The 20194-nt window shown below is 41.3% G+C and overlaps 1 protein-coding gene across 1 annotated transcript; it reads right to left on the reverse strand.

Annotated features, from left to right (window-relative positions):
* Nucleotides 1–1400: 1400 nt before the first annotated feature.
* TRMT2A (tRNA methyltransferase 2 homolog A) lies at nucleotides 1401–19919 on the reverse strand. The gene is made up of 12 exons (XM_065418047.1): nucleotides 19768–19919; nucleotides 18419–19048; nucleotides 17114–17222; nucleotides 16333–16514; nucleotides 14500–14614; nucleotides 12835–12950; nucleotides 10618–10729; nucleotides 5690–5812; nucleotides 4316–4391; nucleotides 2988–3104; nucleotides 2684–2780; nucleotides 1401–2330 (listed from the first exon to the last, which is right to left on the reverse strand). Exons 1-12 carry the CDS (start codon nucleotides 19917–19919, stop codon nucleotides 2075–2077), a joined length of 2085 nt encoding a protein of 694 aa, XP_065274119.1. The 3' UTR covers nucleotides 1401–2074.
* Between the last annotated feature and the right edge of the window lie 275 nt (nucleotides 19920–20194).

The raw sequence follows: 20194 nt of genomic DNA on the forward strand, positions 1-20194 counted from the left end.
TCAGGTGCCTCAGTCTGGGTGTGTCACATGTGCCAGCTGTGCACATCTTGTGGGGGAAGGAACTGCCCCTTCAGTCTTGTAGTCAATTGTGCTTTTTTTTTTCTCCACCTTGGACCCCTAGAGTTACCATATTTCAAGTTTCCAAATAGAAGATAATGCGAGGGGGAACTAGAGGGGTGCATGTACTGGGAGACGGTAGTTAGGGGTACTGGAGGGGACTGCACAGGGCCCCTGGCCTAGAAACCTGCACTCTTCCCCCTCCCCAAGCCCCAGGCTCCATGTAGCTGTTACTGCCCCACCAAGCAGAGATGACCCATATCTGCTGCTGGGGGGAGGGCCCCAACAATTTTTAGAGGTTTGTGCCTCTCCTGGAAAGCAGCAACCCCACCCTGCAAATCCCAGCTGTTGCTCCTGCCTCTCCCTGCAGGATGCAGCTTGCTGGCTCCAAAAGCTGCCATGCAGGGAGGAGGCCAGCCACACCACCTGCCTGAGCATAGCCAGCAAACCCAAGAACCACAGGCTGCCCATGCTTCCCATGCAGCCACACTGCAAGTTGGGCTCTGCTAGGTTCCACTTCCTAGCAGTGGCCAGCAGCCCTGCACTGCCAATTCTGCAGGTGGAAGAAAATGGAATTCTGCACAGAACATTAATTCTGCATTACACAGAATTCCCTCAGCTGTAAGCTATGCTCTGAGTCAGATAAAGCTTCCATGTAGTCTAAGTATGCCTAAGAAAGCTCACATTACAGTACTTTGGGCTGAAGGTGCTGGAAGAATAATTAACCACAGTAAGGTCCATAGTTCCAGTCCTATCCTAACCTTATACCCATGTATAAATTAATCTGCTGTGGAAGTTAACTCTGCTCTGTCATCTTCCTCCAACATCTCTGGAAAAGAGTATTTTCTTGTACGTTTGTCTTGTTCTGAATCTTTCCTCTTTTTGAGACAGGAGTGGGGTAGCACTGAGTCCAGTCCTATTTTCACTTTATTACAGAACAGGAAAATCTCTCTCCCTTAGAAGTTGTATTGGATCTCAAACATCAGGTTATCAGTTTGGCTCATAGCTCCAGTTTAACTCAGAACAATTACACTCAGGGAGGGTGATCCTTCTACTTAAGGGGGCAACCCATTGTCTGCACCAAAACCACAGAACAGAGGTCCATTTTCTACTAGAAGTATGTAAGCTTCATGTATTTTTCAGATTACAAGCAGGAGCTTAGACTAAGTCTTTGCTATTGGGAGAGAGATTCTATGTACCAGAGCAGCTGGAAAGTCTTTTTACAATAGTAACTAAAAATCAGGCTTGCTTTAATGCAGGTTTATAATCCACTATTATTTGCAACTGCCAACTCAAACCTCTTTTCAATTCAAACCAACATCCAGGCTAAGGAAAATTCAACAGTTTTAAAAATCAAATTTATTTAAACTGGTCTACAAGGCAAAAGTCTCCTGTTCAACAGAATTGCCCATATGCCAGATGGGCATTAAGTGATGTTCGCTATCAGCTATTTATCACTCATCTTCCATACTATTTTCAAACAAAAAAATTTTCTTGGGCATAAAAAACCCTACAATCACTCAACTTGGAGGGAATCCATATGTCTGAATCCTAGTAATATACCTGGACAGTATTTTATGAAGAACATGCAAAATATTTAGTTCATCATGCTGGCCTTACATTGAAGGCATCGGGACATCTTTCAGGAGTAAGTGTGTACGAGTGAAAATAGCAGGTTTTGATCCAGCTTGTCTGTAATAAGGTTATTTTCCTTGTAGGAATTGGATTGTTTTAAGCATCTTAAAGTTAAACTAATCTTTGTTCACGGAGTTGAAAAATGCTGCTGTCACTATACTTAACTGAAAGCCTTCATCAGTTGGAAGTCAGGTAATTACTATGTTGTACAGAGGTTAACTTGTATGGTGTTTCTGCTGATTCCTCAAACTGCAACATTCTTTAACTAGCAAAAGTAACTTCTGCCTCTTAGAAGGAAATCGATAGTTTAAGATGGTTGCCTGAGTATATAGAATATATATGCATGCGTGCACGCGCACAAACTGCCCAGCCTACCACAACATTAGGTGGAACACAGAGTTCCTACTTTCTCTTCAGGTGGGTCAATACTGCCATCCTGGGTAGAATCTGCTGCATTTGTATTCATGACCTGAGCTGTGTCAGGGCTTGCTTCAGTAGAGTTTCCATTTGAATGTTCTACCCTTTCAAAGAATATCAGCAGCTCACAGTGCATAGTCTGAGGGAACAGATCCACTGCCATTGCTTTAACTGGTCGGAAAGGGGTTCCTTTGACACGATTGGAGGGGGCCCGACAAAGACTTAGGAGAAAAACAAAGTATAGTATTAATTTTCCTGGACCATGAACACCAGTCTACATTTTCTAGGAAAAGCCCTTGCATCGTTGTTCGCTCCCCCTGCCTCATAGGATGATCATACATTTCAAGATCTACTACTTAACCAGCTACTGGAGGGTAAGTCTTCCTCCCTCCTGCTGGGAGAGTCTGCCACCACACAATCAAAAGTGGGTCTTCCAAGGCAAGGTCAAGTACTGCTATACAATCCTATAGCTAATATGATTAATCTATTTGTATGCAAAAAGGGAATTCAGCCTCACTTTTTTCAGGAAGCGTATTTTGCCTGCTGGCTTTACCTGGCCAATTCAAAAACTTACTCCACAAAGTTGTTCATGGCAGCTCTGGGATTGCAGGATACATAGATGAGCTTCTTCAAGTGTTCAGCTCTTCGGATTGCAAGAATGACTTTAGAATCTAGGTGACAAATTAAGAAAGTTGTTTGCCAATAGTGTATGTTACTATATTTGCAGAAAAATAAATTTTAAACTTGAGCATAAAGATTGTCCTGTTATAGTACAAGCCTGTTTCAAGTTTTCTCCCACCAATCAGCTAACTGATTTCATTCTGTTAAAACCATTCCACTAAGTATCAGTTAAATAAGACCTAAGTAAATAAACTTACGTAGTCCTGCCCGAGGTGGATCTACAATTGTAATCAGGTTGTGTGAAGCTAATAAGTTAATTAAAGAAGGAACAATGTCTTCAGCCTTTCCACAGTGAAATTCAATGTTATTCAGATCTGAAAAATGTAGATATAAAAATAAAGAACTGATGTGAAGTTTCAGTATAATCAAAACATCTTTTAAATTAGTGTGCACACATAAGTAGGTAGAGTTACTAGGTAAATTGTACTTCTAGTGTTTTGCATATAGAAATGCCAATATTTGATGCCTTGGGACAAACTATGGATTGACTTTTGCAGGCATTGCCATCGGTATAATATTCAAGCAGACATACTAAAGCTATTGTGTTTAAATAACCTATTATTGTGCCTGAGAGCTAATATACAACTTGAAAATCACCATAAATATGAATGACTATTGTAATCATGCATTAAAATTCTTTGTCAAGGAAGTTCTCCCTCTTTAATGTGCCATCATTAAACGTTATGGTACACAGTGTTAGGCAATGTTGTCAAATGAGCAATTTGCTGATTAAGTATAACGGGAAAATTATATTGCTTAAGTTATTTTTAAAATTCATCATCATCATCACTCCCATAACCGCACTGGTCGTTGGGGCACCATCATTGATAAGCAATCAACCAATTGTCTCCACCCTTGACGATTGTGTGTCAGTGCTTGAGTCGCCACAAAGTCCATTCCTGTCCACTCTTTTATGTTGTCAATCCATCTCTTCTTCTGTCTACCTCTTCTTCTCTTCCCCGGTACTGTCCCTTGGAGGATGATCTTGGATAGGCCACATGATCTTGTTACATGGCTACATCACTTCAGCTTGCACTTCTTCATGGTCGTCAGGAGGTCTTCATTTGACCCAGCGTGTTGGGTGATGATGTTGCGGACCTCTTCATTAGTGACGTGATCCAAGTAGGGGATGCCCAGAATTTTACGAAAGTATCATCTCCACTATCTGTATTTTCCGTTCAAGTTCTGCTGTAAGGGTCCATGTCTCGCGTACATACAGAACAATAATACACCTGGCACCTCCTGGGAATCTCTGAGGTCAGATTTTTAAAATTAAACTAGGTAAATTTCCTTGATTTAAAGAGATACTACATTTGTATTCAAAAGACTACTAACTTCAGTGGATTTTTATCAATGGGAATATCTGATAGAAATAATTACAGCTTTCAAGTAATTAATTCAGGCTGGAATTTTCAGGAATTCCTGAAAATAAGGAAGTTAGGCAAATTCAATGGAAATCAGGTATTTAACTCTTATATTCCTTATAAACAAAGAATCTAGCAGTTACACACACAACTTTACCAACCATTAATTTGAGCATTCACTTTGGCGTCCTCCACAGCTTCTTGACAGAGTTCGATTCCAATAACTTTCTTCACTTTCTGTGGAATCAAAGAAAAAAGATCAATGGGTCCAACAGGGTGTGACACATGCTTGATGACACAACAAGTACCAGACTGGAGGAAAACAGAGTGATTGTCATGCAGCAGTAATTCCTGCCACAGCACAGGCTTTAGACGTTTATTTCCTCAGTTTACCTGAGGAAGAAAAAAGCACTACCTTTACAGCAGTTAAAAAAAATAAAAAAATAAATAAAATAAAAAAGCAAGTGGTGAGTAAACTAGTAGAGTATCTTCAGAGCTTGTCTTGATGACCAGACAGTGCACAGCAAGCTGGAGTATAATCTACAGGACACGACATGTTAGTGCGCTGTCTGTGGACACTGCTCCTGTGCACTAAAAGTTCAATAATCTACTCATTTCAAAGCAGAATAGATCAAGGCACACAAGGGAACTAGGGGCCTGCAGTAGCAGGGTCTACACAAACAGGGCCCAGCATGCTAGTGCAGTGTAGATTTACACTAACTTGCTGTGCTCTAATTGTTCCTCTAGACAAGCCCTCAGACTGTTCAATAGATGAGGATAGGTGGAAAGACTTCCTTTGACTTCCCCACCTCCACATATAGGCAGACATTTTAGTCATGCTCAATTTATTCTTAAATTGATATCTCCCTCACTGCCAGCCCTGCAAACTCTGCCTTAGAGTGAAACTGAATTCTTTCCACTATGTGCATAATTACCAGTAATAAGAAATTGATGACTAAATTAGGCTCTCAATTATGTGTGCACAACTTTATAGCTGTCAATGGTTTTCCACAGATGTAACTGATTAGGACTTAGTAAATAATTATGTTGCTGCACAAAATGGAAAAGGGTCCAGCTCAGTCAGTTTTAGCTGTACTGTTTCTAGAGATATTTAAAAAACTGTCACTAAAGTAGATCTGTCTTTGAATATATGCAGAGACCGGGAAAATTCATGAATAAAGCATCCTTTTTACAGTCACTTTTCAAAATATGAACTACACCTTCATGTACTTTTGACAATGAAAGTTGTGACAGTTGCTATGAAGTTAATTGAAATTAAGTTATGTGGGACTTTTCAAATCTAATAAAGGAAATGTAGCCAGAATATCTAGCAGGGAAACATTTATTTATGTCCAGAATTAAGTCAAACTTCCTAAAGCACTGGCAATAGCCAAGTGCAATAACTTGATTTAAGCATTTTCCTCAGTTAAATGCAATATGAGAGATCTGAAACTTAACTTTCAAGTTCATTTTATGACTCACTGTATTAATTTAATATGATTTGCTGAATAATACATTTAAGGCAAATGGCTCACCTTTGCCAGTGAAATTCCAATTGTTCCTGTTCCACAGCAAATATCAAGTACAGTGCTATCTTGGTTCAGCTGGGCCCAGTCTCTAATGGCTTTATATAGAACCTCTGCAGCCTGTGTATTTACCTATGGAATTCCAACACAAATGTTCCCCTTTGTTACAACAGCAAAGGTAGTAAAACCAATACTGTACTTAATATTAAATCCCTTTTATGAAAACGTGCTTCCCCCTTCCTCATCTCTAACACACTTATTAAAATAAGCCAACTTTTCATGTAAAGTTCAAAGCAGAATTGTACTGACAGCATGAGATAGCAAATCAAAGTTTATCTCTAGCAACAGCAAGATATACAATTGGCCCAACAGACCAGGACTTATTCAAGGCTTCGACCAAAGTTAAAAAAAAACCCTATATAACTCCTTCGTATATTTGGATGTTGCTTTAGTATAAATTCAAACATGTAATACAGCATACTGTGACAAAGTTCCTCCTCTATCTTGGTGGGTCCTGCGCTTATTGGCAGATTTTCTTGCCTCAGAGATTCACCATGTGGGTTGGGGAACAGCCCAGAGACCTTCCCCTTTGGAAGAACCCACAGTCCAGGTCAATTGGGAGGTTTGCGGGGAACCCAGGCCCGCCCTCTACTACAGGTTCCAGCCCAGGGCCCTGTGGACTGCAGCTGTCTATAGTGCCTCCTGTAACAGCTGCGTAACAGCTACAACTCCCTGGGCTACTTCCCCATGGCCTCCTCCAAACACCTTCCTTATTCTCACCACAGGACCTTCCTCCTGGTGTCTGATAACGCTTGTGCTCCTCAGTCCTCCAGCAGCACACCCTCTCACTCTCAGCTCCTTGCGCCTCTTGCTCCCAGCTCCTCACACTCACACCACAAACTGAAGTGAGCTCCTTTTAAAACCCAGGTGCCCTGATTAGCCTGCCTTAATTGATTCTAGCAGCTTCTTCTTAATTGGCTCCAGGTGTCCTAATTAGCCTGCCTGCCTTAACTGGTTCTAGCAGGTTCCTGATTACTCTAGTGCAGCCCCTGCTCTGGTCACTCAGGGAACAGAAAACTACTCACCAGTGACCAGTATATTTGCCCTCTACCAGACTCCTGTACCCCACTGGTCTGGGTCTGTCACAATACACTTATGGCACTAAATAAGTAAGTCATATTTGTTGGACAGCAAAATTAGAGGGGACAACAAACACAGGAGAACAGGGCCAAACTGCAGGCAATGAAGGGACAAATATATGCTAAAGGTCAATTCCTACCCAGGGAGAGGAAACAAAACAAAAAAATACTCTACATACAGAAATAGGAGGACATACCCATGCAACTACATCCATCACAAAGTGAATTTATTTTCACCTTGTCTCATTAATGCTGCCTGCCTTAAAATTACTTTTCCTGTAACCAAGTGTAGTTATGGAAAGGTATGGAATCAGGACTGGAGGGTCAGGAAAAAAAGTTGTCCAGGTCAGTACCTTTAACCTAGAAAATGGTCTACATTAAGAAGAAGATAAGAACTTAATAGCTTAAGATCTCAAGTGAGGAATAAAAATGCAACTATAAGATCTCCTTAAAGGACATGTGTCATTCCCAATTTCTAAAGGAAGTTAGTTACATGCAATCTAAGGTGAAGAATATTCTCCTTCCCCTAATGCTAGCACTCACTTTATTTCCCCTCTCCTCCAAATGTTTTGTTAAACTAACATTACCTCTTCTGTGTTTTTAGACAAGCAATTTATTTGTTGAGGCTTAAGTGTTTGCTGGAAGAAAATTATTTGAAATACAACATTTGTAGTATATTTCCCAATGGGCAACTGTACTACTACTTCAAGAAGTGTCCCTGTGGGTGCTCCACTGTAGGTGAATCTGCATCCCTGCACCTGCGATTGGAGAATTTCAGTAGCAGTGCCCGTTTAGGTCGCACATGGGCTGTCCCTGTCTCACGTCATCTCTGATGTTTACATAGTGCTTTGTGACCAACCCTCCTCACCGCAGTTCCTTCTCAACCACAGAGTCCATAGCAGGAAATTCCGAAGAAGAGGGGAGAAGGGTGGACAGTGGAGCACCCACAGGGACAACGATCTCGAAAAACCTCAGTTATTGCACTCGGTGAGCAACAGTCCCTTCTTCGAGTGTCTTTGTGGACGCTCCACTTTAGGTGACTGTAAAGCAGTGCCCCTCATTGGAATGAAGGAGCTTCGGAGTTGAATTTGTGAAGGATGATAAAACAGTAAGTCTCAGCAGAGCATCTGATGTCAAGTTCTGCTCTATTGCATAGTGCTCTGTGAACATGTGGGCTGATGCCTAATAGTTGGAGGCAGGTCCTGGCCGATGTCTACGGGCTGGTTTGTGTTGTAGTGATCAGATTGACTAGATCAACAAATCTGCGTGGTGGGATGGAAATTAATTGGATTGAATAGCCAGTCTCGATGATTTCTAATATCCATTTGTCTGACATGATGCTCTGCCACGCTGGGTGGAATGAGGTCAGACTGTCTCCAAAAGGATGGATGGTTGTAGATGGTTCCAGCACTTGAAAATGGGGGAAGCATCTCGGTTCCTCAACCAAACCCTCAAAATTGCTGATTCGAGCGGGGTTGCTGGGATGGCTGAGATGGGAGTGGTCTATGTCTTGTAGCCCTCTGTCTACGTTTCTGTGGGTCATATTGCCTCAGTGGTTGTACGTATGACACAGATCTTGTTCGTTGCCGTGAGTAATATTTCCCTTGCTTCTTTCTCTGCGTAGGTGTATAAATGCCTAAAGACCAAAGAGTCACCCTTGAATCTTTTAGGGTGTGAAGCAACTTGGTCTCAGCTGAGAACAGCTTCAGTCCCTCGAATGGGAGATCCTCCACAGTGGACTGTATCTCTTGGGGAACCCAGAAAGGTGGAGCCAGGAAGCCTGGCGCATGACTATGGATGTAGCAATGGATTGTACCGCTGTGTCTGCCGAGTCCAGTGAGGCTTGTAAGGCTGTTTGAGCAAGAATGTGGCCCTCCAAGATGACTGCTTTAAATTGCTCTTTTTTGTCCTAAGGGAGATAATCAATAAATTTGGACATTTTTTAATAATTTGAGTGGTTACACATTTGGCTAGGAGGGCCTCATAACTGGCAATCCTGAATTGTAGGATCGCTGCTGAGTAGGTCTTAGGCCCAAAGAGGTCTAACCACTTTCAGTTCCTATGATATGGGGTGCATCCAGATTGATGTTGTCTGCCCCGTTCAGTCACACCCTCTACCACCAGAGAGTTTGGTGTGGGATCTGAAAACCATCAGAGGCTTGCTATGTGAAAGGGGTCCCCAGTAAAAAAGTTTGAGAATCACTGGCTTAGAGTAACATTGTCAGTACGCCGCCCCTGGATCCCAGTTGGATCACTGTGGCAGGAATGGCATTGGTGGGGATATCCTTGGATGTATATACCACCCAGGGGTTTCGGTCATGGGGTGGTATTCCGGATGTTCTGGTGGACCCAATCTGGTGGCTGTCTGCATGGGCAAGAAGTCACGTGATGAGTAGATCTCCCCTTCCTCCTCATCCTCCTCACCACTGGAGAAGGGAGGAGCTGATCTGGATGGTGGTGTAACTTGGCATGGTACCGATCATGCTGGAGTAACATCACTATGAGTCGGGGAGATTCCAGTGCTGAAGAGACTAGCAGGTCTTCGTGCAAGAGAAACTGTCGCAGTCCCTAGGAAGTTGCTGGCGTAACCAATGAGACTGCAGCCGTTGTCGGTACTGATGATTGCATGCTATGCGTTATAGAGGCAGAAGGTGGCGCCATAGACAGCAGTGCTTCTGAGCTGCTTGGTGATGCATGTTTGAGTGGCCCAGCACTACCGTGAAAGGGAGGGTAAGTTTCCCTCTGCTGCTCCTCTCCAAACCTGCCCACTTAGGGTCTTTGGCTGTCACAGTACCAGGTTTTTTGCCACCTTTTTAGAAGAGTGTTCTTTCCTCTATGAGGGTGATAAGGAATGTCTGTCAGCTGCTGTCACTGGAGAGCGATGTCCAGGAGGAGTCCATAATCCTAGATTGGAAGCCAGGTGCAGAGACTTCTCCATCAAAAGAAGTTTTAGCTTAAGGTTCCTTGCTTTTCTGGTGCGGAGTATTAAGATTATGGCAATGGAACACTTTTGTGGAACATGTGAGGGAGGATACGTATACTATACTAAGGGGTAACTGAGAATAATAAAGAAAATATCTAATCTACTAAAAGGGTAGCTAAACTGACTAACTGAGCTCTATAACTACTAAGGCTAAATCTAATTTTTAAGATAAAGGCAAGCTTGGAAGCACTGCCAATCGCTCCATCTCCAGCCAAGGGCAGTAGAAAAGAAACTGAGAAGGGTTTGGTCGCACAGCGCTAGGTAAACACCAGAGATGGCGCAAGACAAGGACAGCGCATGTGTGCCCCAAACGGGCACTGCTACTCAAATTCTCCGATCACAGGTGCAGGATACAGATTCATCTAAAGTGGAGCACCCCAGGGACAACCATCTTGAAGAACTTCAGTTATTGCACATGGTGAGTAACCAGCCTTCTCTTCTGTTCTATTCACAGACTGCTTGCTAACACAGAATGTGCCAGATACCAAAGTAGTACAAAAAAGTCCCATTAAACATTCACTTCAGCTAAAATGCTGAAACTAAATATTTAATATAGCAAAAACTGGTATTCATCCACTAAAAATTATTTTCAGTTACATCAGATTTATGTAATTATGGAATTTAGATCGCTCAGTATATTTCTGCAGCCTCTTTGTCCATGCAGCATTTTTTCTGCAGTATTAGCCATCTTACTGTTCTTAGCCAAATATTTTGTTAAAAATGTTTAAAAATCTTAATGCAGTAATTTAAGCAGTCCATCTTATTACTTCAGCTCTAATACAATTTAATTTAGCAGAACTCAATACCAACATTACTTGGAAAAATGCATGGGGGGAAATTCTAAACTTTAGACCAAGAAGCTCTTCATATATGTACTTATCACCAGCCAAATGTTGTAAGGGCAAGTCTTCACGATTGGGTGATTTTCTGAAAGAAAAAAGCCACCAAACACATTACAGCAGGTTTTAGCCATGGACACTTATAGTACAGACACATTCAAGGGGGGGGGAAAGGAAGAGGGACACTACAAGCATGTTAAAGGGGACCTTAAAAAAAATAAAAACCCAATCCACACAGACACACACAACAGTTTTAAAAACAAAAGTATGTTGGTTTCTGACCTTACATATGCTGATTTTCTACTTTTAATAGTGAGATTTGGGCATTACTATTAGCACACATAGGAAGCCTAGCAAAGTTTATTCATAGATTCATAGATTCTAGGACTGGAAGGGACCTCAAGAGGTCATAGAGTCCAGTCCCCTGCCCGCATAGCAGGACCAAATACTGTCTAGACCATCCCTGATAGACATTTATCTAACCTACTCTTAAATATCTCCAGAGATGGAGATTCCACAACCTCCCTAGGCAATTTATTCCAGTGTTTAACCACCCTGACAGTTAGGAACTTTTTCCTAATGTCCAACCTAGACCACCCTTGCTGCAGTTTAAGCCCATTGCTTCTTGTTCTATCCTTAGAGGCTAAGGCGAACAAGTTTTCTCCCTCCTCCTTATGACACCCTTTTAGATACCTGAAAACTGCTATCATGTCCCCTCTCAGTCTTCTCTTTTCCAAACTAAACAAACCCAATTCTTTCAGCCTTCCTTCATAGGTCAGGTTCTCAAGACCTTTAATCATTCTTGTTGCTCTTCTCTGGACCCTTTCCAATTTCTCCACATCTTTCTTGAAATGCGGTGCCCAGAACTGGACACAATACTCCAGCTGAGGCCTAACCAGAGCAGAGTAGAGCAGAAGAATGACTTCTTGTGTCTTGCTCACAACACACCTGTTAATACATCCCAGAATCATGTTTGCTTTTTTTGCAACAGCATCACACTGTTGACTCATATTTAGCTTGTGGTCCACTATAACCCCTAGATCCCTTTCTGCCGTACTCCTTCCTAGACAGTCTCTTCCCATTCTGTATGTGTGAAACTGATTTTTTCTTCCTAAGTGGAGCACTTTGCATTTGTCTTTGTTAAACTTCATCCTGTTTAACTCAGACCATTTCTCCAATTTGTCCAGATCATTTTGAATTATGACCCTGTCCTCCAAAGCAGTTGCAATCCCTCCCAGTTTGGTATCATCCGCAAGCGTAATAAGCGTACTTTCTATGCCAATATCTAAGTCGTTAATAAAGATATTGAACAGAGCCGGTCCCAAAACAGACCCCTGCGGAACCCCACTCGTTATGCCTTTCCAGCAGGATTGGGAACCATTAACAACTCCTCTCTGAGTACGGTTATCCAGCCAGTTATGCATGTTACTGAAGAATAATTTAGTTGGACACACAGCTGATTTTACAATATTATACAATTACTGTGCTTCACTGTAACAGGATGAGGCCTATCAATGCAATGATTAAATTATAATTGCATTTAATTCAGAGTCTTCAGAAAGTTACTTTTTAGCCTTAAACTGCAATACTGTAAATGAAAACAATTCATAGGCTGTTGTTAAGGAAAGTTGTAAAGTATCTTAAAACCAAAAGTTTTGTTTTACTATCCAATTTCTGTTCTCAGAGGGTACATCTGCCATTGTATAGAGGCAGAAAGAGGAGGCATTTAGTGTTTCTGGAAAAATAAAATGGGGTCCTCAGGCAAAAGAAAAGAGATTGCTCCATGAAGGACAGAAGTGAAGAGAGCAAAACCAGACAGAAACTGGCAAGAAAGGAAAGAGGTGGGGAGAGCAGGAGAAGTGTCTCAGAAAATTTCTTCCTGGGTTCTCCACAACAAAACAAAAAAGGTATCCTCCTCCTGTGACAGCCCCTAACTAGCCAGGTTTATCCAGATACAAAGCTCTAACTGCCTTTATCCAATAAAAAAAAAGGGCACCCAATCCATAAGTAGAGAAACAATAGTTATGATGCAGAAGACCATAAAATATTAGGAGTCTTTTGCATGGACAATGTAAATAATTTTAGCAATAAAATAATAATTACACTGCTACTCTTTCTATATTCATTGCTATGCAGGGTGGTAGTTACAGGAGAAATGCCACTTAAGCTTTCCTTTACAGGTACAAAACTTACCTCTGCCCTTCCTCTACAAAGTAAAGAGAGGTTACCCCACTGTCCTTTCCAGTTCCTTCTGTAAAGTACTTTGCCAGTGAGGTTCTCAGGTCAACAAGCTCTTCTTTACTTAATTTCTAGAAGTTCCAATTGAAAGGAAAATGTGATTATTATGTGTTTGGTTATTTTCCAACACTTTAATTTAGTATTTGTTCTGTTCAGTTTTACTCATTTGCTTATGTATTGAGAGGCAAATATTTATATACGGAAGTGTTGTCTAGGAACAAAAAATATCAAACAATGATTCTAATTACTTTACTATTTTGTATGGGACATTAAACGGACATAGCTTGGGTTTTATAAGAGTCATGTGGCTACAAATGGCGTTAACTAGTGGGACATCCTTATTCTAGCCTGGCCTATGTAAAAGGCCCAAGACCTTCCGCTATACATTCTCCCAGATTCTGTAGGGGAGTGAACTCTAGTTATTAGACTCTTCTGCCTCATCTCCTTCTGCTCCAATCTGCTACCCCTCCTATGCCTGCTCCTGTTGTCAGCTCCTGCCCATCAGCCCCTCCAGTCTTCTGCCTCCATCTACTCTTGACCATTCCCTCCACCCTCATGCCTCCTGCTCTTAACTCCTTTCCTTGGTCCACTTTTTCCTTTTCCCTGTGTATTTGAGTCAGGCTACTCCTCCTCCTCCATGCTGCCGGGGCACCAGTGGCATGGGGCACTGAGTATTGCTCATTTCATGCCCTTTCCACAGTGGCCCCCAGGCAGCCAAGAAGAGCAATTGCAGAAGTCCTGCTTGGCCCAAGATAGAGAATGCTCTATAGCTCTGTGGGGATGCACATGTTAAGTCCAGGTGACATGTAGGAGCTGTGTGAGCATATGCGAACTGAGATTTTTCAGAAGCTAGCAAACTGGACAAATTTGAGCAAATTATCATAGATGACGAAAGGCACATTCCTGAAACCAGGGTGAACCTCCTGCCAAATTTCAAACCTTTGCTCCAAAGCATGTCAACTCTAGGGCATCTCAATTAAATGGTTTTAAGATTTTTTTTTTTTTAAAACATGGGCAAAACTTATTTTCCCTAGCCTAGTTCTTGGCAGTAGCTGAACCATTTTAGTTGAAACTTTAAAAAAAAAAAAAAAAAAAAAAAATTAGTGTGAGGCAGACACATGGCATAGAAAATTTCAGCCCAAAACATTTAAGCATGGTAAAGTTATAAGCAACTAAAAAAAAAAGGGGGGGGGGCTTTTAATGAGTACCACTGCGCAACCTTAATTGTAGATGTTGCTACCTGTAACACTCTTATACATAATACATGGTCGTGCTTTGCCTAATTTTTATATGTCAAATCTTAGAGCCCTGCCCCACACAGGGATTCCATACACAATATAACATTTCCCAGAGACATGACTAAGAAGAAAGTCTTCAGATAATTTATAGTTTTCAGACAAACTGACTGAACTTTCTTTTTAAAAAAATCTATAGGCTTTGTAATTAAGAGGTAGAATAGTTATGAACAACATATATACCGGGGCCCACCAATAATTATCAGATTAAATACGAGTAATATAGTACTACTATCAGAGAACTTTGCTTGAGAATCAGCTAATTCATTAAACAAGTGTCCATTGCATTCAGGGTTTTTTCTTATATTATATAAAGCTTCAGTACCTGAGGATTAAAATAAACAATTGCCATTATATGACCATTTTTGCTCGTGCGGACTGTGAGCTGTTTCCAGTGACCTTCATAGGTTTCTAGGCTGTACACCGAGTAAGGGGTTGTCCTGCAATTTTCAAAAGTTCAGTTACTGAATAGAAGAGCAACTTCTGCATAATGTTTAATAATTCAGATAAGTAAAACAACTCCACCATACAATAATGTAGAAGAAAATAAGCTGTTATTAAATTCAAAAGATTAGTTTTGACCCTTGTTGACATCTGCAAAATATACTTGTAACTGAGGGAGCTCTGGCTTGTAGTACACTATGGTGGTCTGCCACAGAACGGTGGTTATCCCTGCCTCAGTTTCACTTAGTTTGTTCAGGGACAGAACCTATATCTATCAATCTTCATCTGTAACTCCAGTCCTCCAGCTGGGTTACTTGTGTCTCTCCCCTTTTGGGACCGAAAGGAGTCTGACTCTACCCAAAGTTCTTCCAACCCCTTTAGCAGACCATTGCTCGATAGTCCTAGATTTGGCCCTTTGTCTCAGGGCCTCTCCTAATCCCTTTTCCAGTGCTATCCCCTTTATGGGTTTCTTCCCTTCTTTCTTCAACAGGACAGAAATAAAGTAAGTTAAAACAGGAACACAAAGCCAAAGTCCAATATTTCTGTTATTGTTACCACTCAGGTCAGGGTTCTCAGCAGTCCTACACCCATCTGTATGAAGGTGGTAGGGGACCCAGGCCCACTCTCTCCTCTGTATCATAACCTGGGTGGTACGATCAGTGGCTTGTTCGTTTAAATCTCTTGCTGCTTCCTAACTCAGGGCCTTGCAGGTACCTCCTGCCTGGTAATCTTCTCTGATCCCTTCTGGAAGAACTGGGTTCCTCTGGATGACTTCTTCAGGTCTCACCCCGTGGAGCCCCTTCACTGTGGCTCTGTCTGTTCTGGCAGGGCTGCAGCCTTTTATCTCTGTTGTTGTTAGCCTGCCCATAGACTGCAAGGGAGGTCCCTTGAAGCATCTATACACCCAATCGCAATACCCTATGGCTAAAACTCAGATCCAAGCCTTGATCATCTCTCCCCTAATGAATTCAACCTCTTCCTCCTCTCTGGTTTTCATGATTCTCACCTGTCACCCTTCACTTAATCAAAAATACAGATAAGAGTATCTTCCTTTCTCAACGTTCAGATCACGTCATTGCCCTTTAAAACATCTCATTTTTACCTTCAGGGTTCTGCCCACATCTCTATTCTCATTTCTTCAAAATCTTTTTTTGCCCTTTTCCTAACTGTTCCTTACTCAGGAGTCTCATATTTTCATCTTTGTGCTTTCCTTCAGCATGTGGAAAAGTCCCCCATTTTCTAGTATACCAAACTATCGCCCTCTGTCATTCAAATTCCTCTTTAAAACTCTTTTCTCTGTAAATCCTTTCAACATTAATCAACCAATTACAATGAGAACATGAGAAAACTTTAAAAGAAAATATTTACCCTATTTTGAGATTGGGCCATTTAATATTTTGATTTAATACTGCCTAAGATACTCTTAGATCTAAATACCTTAAGGCAGTAACTGTCTTCCTCTACGTATTGCGTAGTGCTGAACACACTGAAAAAGCTCAATAAAGGTAAATAAAATAAAACAAATAACACATGATGAGCTATGTGTAAAAACAAAGTATAAAGGAGTTGCTACAGAATGGAACCAATTTACTTAAGTTTCAGTTCTAAAATAACCATCCAGCTCTTCAAAATGTTTTATTTTGTACATGTTTCAAAATATTTAAGACAGCAAAAACCTTTCAGGGTAAGACATTCAGCCTAATTTAGTTCTCACCTTATGTAGTCTTGAAAAGCCTTCACTACCTTTTTGGCAACAGCAGGAATGTGAATAGTCTCAAATGGTTCCACTACAGCACAGCTTCCACCCTTGTATTTGCCAAGGCGACAACCCACAGTTTTGTCTTCTTGATTTAAACTCATTCCAATCAAAAATTCACATTTGTTGCGGTATTCAGTCTAAAATTTTAAAAGAAGAAATAAAATTACCTAAGCTATATACATAGAACCTTGCATATCAACCGCCTGTCCTGAAACATCTGTTGTAGCACTAGTCTTACATTTTAATTTTGTAATACTAAAGTTTAGTTAGTGAATTTATTTCTTTATCGATGGCCTGAGACCCAGAATATTAAATTTCAGCCCATATGGAAATTATGATATTGTTGAAAGAACTTGAGTTATAGTTAGGAGGTTTTGCTATATCTGGGTAATAAATGCAAAATTCCTTTGAAAAAAATCTGAATTTGTATAACAGACTAGTAAGCAAGCCTATGGAGAAAAAGCACAATCCAATATTTTTAATTTTTGTAAGGTTTCAATTCGTTTATAGCTTTTTTTTTTTTTTTTTAACTCCTAGATTAGTAGTTCCATTATGGTATTTATGCAAAAAGTAGTAAAGTACAAGCTTCTACACACGTACCAACCCTACAGATTTTTTTGCTACCACAGTATTACCCAACAGATAGTCCCCCATCCCTCAGACCAACAGAGTGTGTTTACTTTCAGAGTGTATTACACATTATCACTCCATTCCCACAAGTTAGATTTTGAGGTACCTGTAATGGTGATGCTTTCACTCCCTCTACTGGGCAACAGATTTTATTATACTTCTGCTTCTGTACAAATAACCAAGGTAACAGGGCTTTGTTGTTGTTTCCTATTTCCCTGCAAAAGTTTAACAGATTTACAGAAGACAAGCCTTTCAGTAAATATATGTATTTGAAACAGCTGAATCAGATTAACTGGCTGTTATACAAAACAATACAGGACCATTTACAGACATTCAGGGCTTTGGAGCGGAGCGCAGAGCTGCAGGTTTTTGCCTGGAGCTGGAGCGGAGCCGGAGCAAGGTTCCAAAGCCCTGCATCCAATTTCATTTTTCTTGTCTGAAAATCAAGTTATTTAAAACCTGAAGGATATTCTTCCACAAGAGTCTTGTCAATGGGAAATCTAAACTGTATTTACATCTTACTGCTACTAAATGCAGATTTTTAAATCTATATAAATACATAAAATAGCTACAGAGTTCTAGGATAAAGCAACTGTTGATCTGTCACCCCTTGGCTGGAATCACTGTAAAAAGGGAAACAAGGGAGTCCTGCATTTTTCTGTAACAACCTCCCTGACTGATTAAGGAAAAATGTTGACAGGTAAAGGGAGTCTCATCCAGTCCTGCTTAAGTGCTGTTGCAAAGTAGAATCTTAAGATGATGGGACCTGGATGGGTATTTAAGCATGGAAGTGGGGAAAAATAACCTTGTCTGCTTTTATTTTTTTAAGTGTTTAATGACTATCAAGATTAAATGTTTTCTTTATATGGATAGTTATATAAGTGAATGAGGCATAGATAAAACTGTAATTTTATATTTAAAATATTTTCTTAGGAGTAATTCTTTAAAGACTAAATAAAATGTGAGAATTAGAATAGAGGGGTTGATGATAGAAGACCATCAGAATGATGTGACTGAAATCTTACATCTCACCACCTAACAGAGTTCATCCCTTATATCACTGAGAACCTGCCAATTCTAGCTTTTCAGTGGTATAAAATCTTAATTTTTAACCTTGGTGGCTTATGGAATAATTTTCCTTAAAACCACATCCCTTAATTTATCAGGGTCTTTTCAAATAGATTAAGTACTAAAAATATCAAATCCTATACATTAGAATAATGTAATTTTCAAGATCTGGGGTTGAGGTGGTAATTTAAGGAAAAGCATTCTTACATATTAAAAGAGACTTACTTATACTGTTATATTTGTGTAGGGAATAGAGAAAAGGTTTACTGGATTTTAGCTATATTAATATAAATTTATATTAAAGCTCAAACATTAGTAAAGTACCATTACAAAAAGAAATTACTTTGTCAGTTTCTGCAGCACTTGTTCACACTCTTGCTTCTTCTTCGTCAGCTGTTCTTCATATGGTATATTCCACAAAGGGGTCACTACATCTGCTATCTGTTTACTGAGAGACTCCTCTTCACTGTCTTTTGCAAAAGCTGGACGCTTTGCCTCTCTCTGTTCAGTGTCCTCCACTTCTTTCTTCCTCTTTTTTACAATGGGATCAGCTTTAGGCTTTGCGAGCCTAACACTCAAATATCGGCTCTTCCACATGACTCCATGAAGGACTTTCATAGCCTTGTCCCTTTCCTCCTCACTTTTAAATGTCACAAATGCAAAAGTTTGTTTCCCAAAAAGTTTTATCTTATGAGGGTTAAGTCCATATTTGGCAAGAAATTTCTTTACGTCATTAAAGCCAATATACTTTGGAAGGTTCTGAATTTCTACTTTATAAATCTCTGATGTAAACAAATCTCCTTTGATATATCTGTACATATCAGGGCAATTGGCTGTATTCTCTGCATGGCTACTATCTCCTTTGTCTTGCTTAATTTCCACCTCAGTCATACTTTCTACTTCTACAGAAGGGGCTGTATTTTCTTCTTCAGGGACACAGAGACTACTATTTCCTTCCATCATTTCTTCAGTCCTGTAAAGATTTCAGTTTTACAGATTTAATACTCTTTGAACGAGGACTTGAAGTTAGAAAATGTTGGGAGTTTGAGCCACAATGCACCCCACCAACCCCTGCTACCAATATGCCACAACATGGTTCTATCACAGCACATGCCCTGGGCTATGACTATCACCATGTGTAATCATGGCCATGCCCCTCCACTCCAAACACACCACAGCATGCCATCCCCCATTACCAGCGTACCACTGCCAAGATGCCACAATGCACAATACCATGCTCACATAACAGGGTGTGATGCCATTGCAGCATTCCACTCCGTACTACCCTGGTGCCAGGGCACCATCACGGTGCACTCCCCCATGTGCCATAGCAAAGGGCCATCACCGTGCCCCACCACCTCACCCCATGTACCATAGTGCAACGCCGCCGCCACCAGGTTGCAGCACTATCACTACACCCCCCGGCACCAGAGCACCCTCACCCACCCATGCAGCATCCAGCGCACCAAGCCACTAGCCTAGGGCATCCCGTCCGCGCCCCCCGGGACCACACCAGGATGCCACCGCATCTCAGCGCGGCTCCCTACTTCTGCGACCAATAAGCACCGGCTCAAGCTCCGCCGGGAGCGCTAGGAAAGAGGAGCGTGAGGGAGCCCTTCGCTCTCCTCAGTCGCAAGCCCTCCCCCCACTACACGCACCTCCCGCCCATCTCCCCGCACGACCCGTCCCCACCTCATACTGCACACATACACAGAAGGGGGGCGGGCTTCAAGGAAGGGGTGGGTCTTGCGTGACGTCACCGGGAAGCTAAAATGCCCGCGAAAAAAAGCGATTTTTTTTTCACCCGTTTCCACAGATTCTGCCATGGAATCCGCCCATTGCATTTATAAAATCCTACAATCCTAATAATACACGATTAAAATAATCCCCCCCCTTCCAGCACACACGCAGGCGCCATCTTGAGAGTAGAGACGCGGGATGGTCGCCGCCATGTCGCAAAGGCTGATGGGAAACAGCTCGGGAATGGGGTAAAAAGGTTGAATTGGGGGCATACACTAGATCTTTGGAGATGAATTTTCTTTAGAATCAGCCCGCGAGTGGGGGATGCTGTACGTTTTTCGGGGGGAATTTGGGCTGTTTCCAAGACCTCGAGTAGGAG

This window comes from Emys orbicularis, chromosome 16 (genome assembly GCF_028017835.1).
Source record: "Emys orbicularis isolate rEmyOrb1 chromosome 16, rEmyOrb1.hap1, whole genome shotgun sequence".
Lineage (NCBI taxonomy): Eukaryota > Metazoa > Chordata > Testudines > Emydidae > Emys > Emys orbicularis.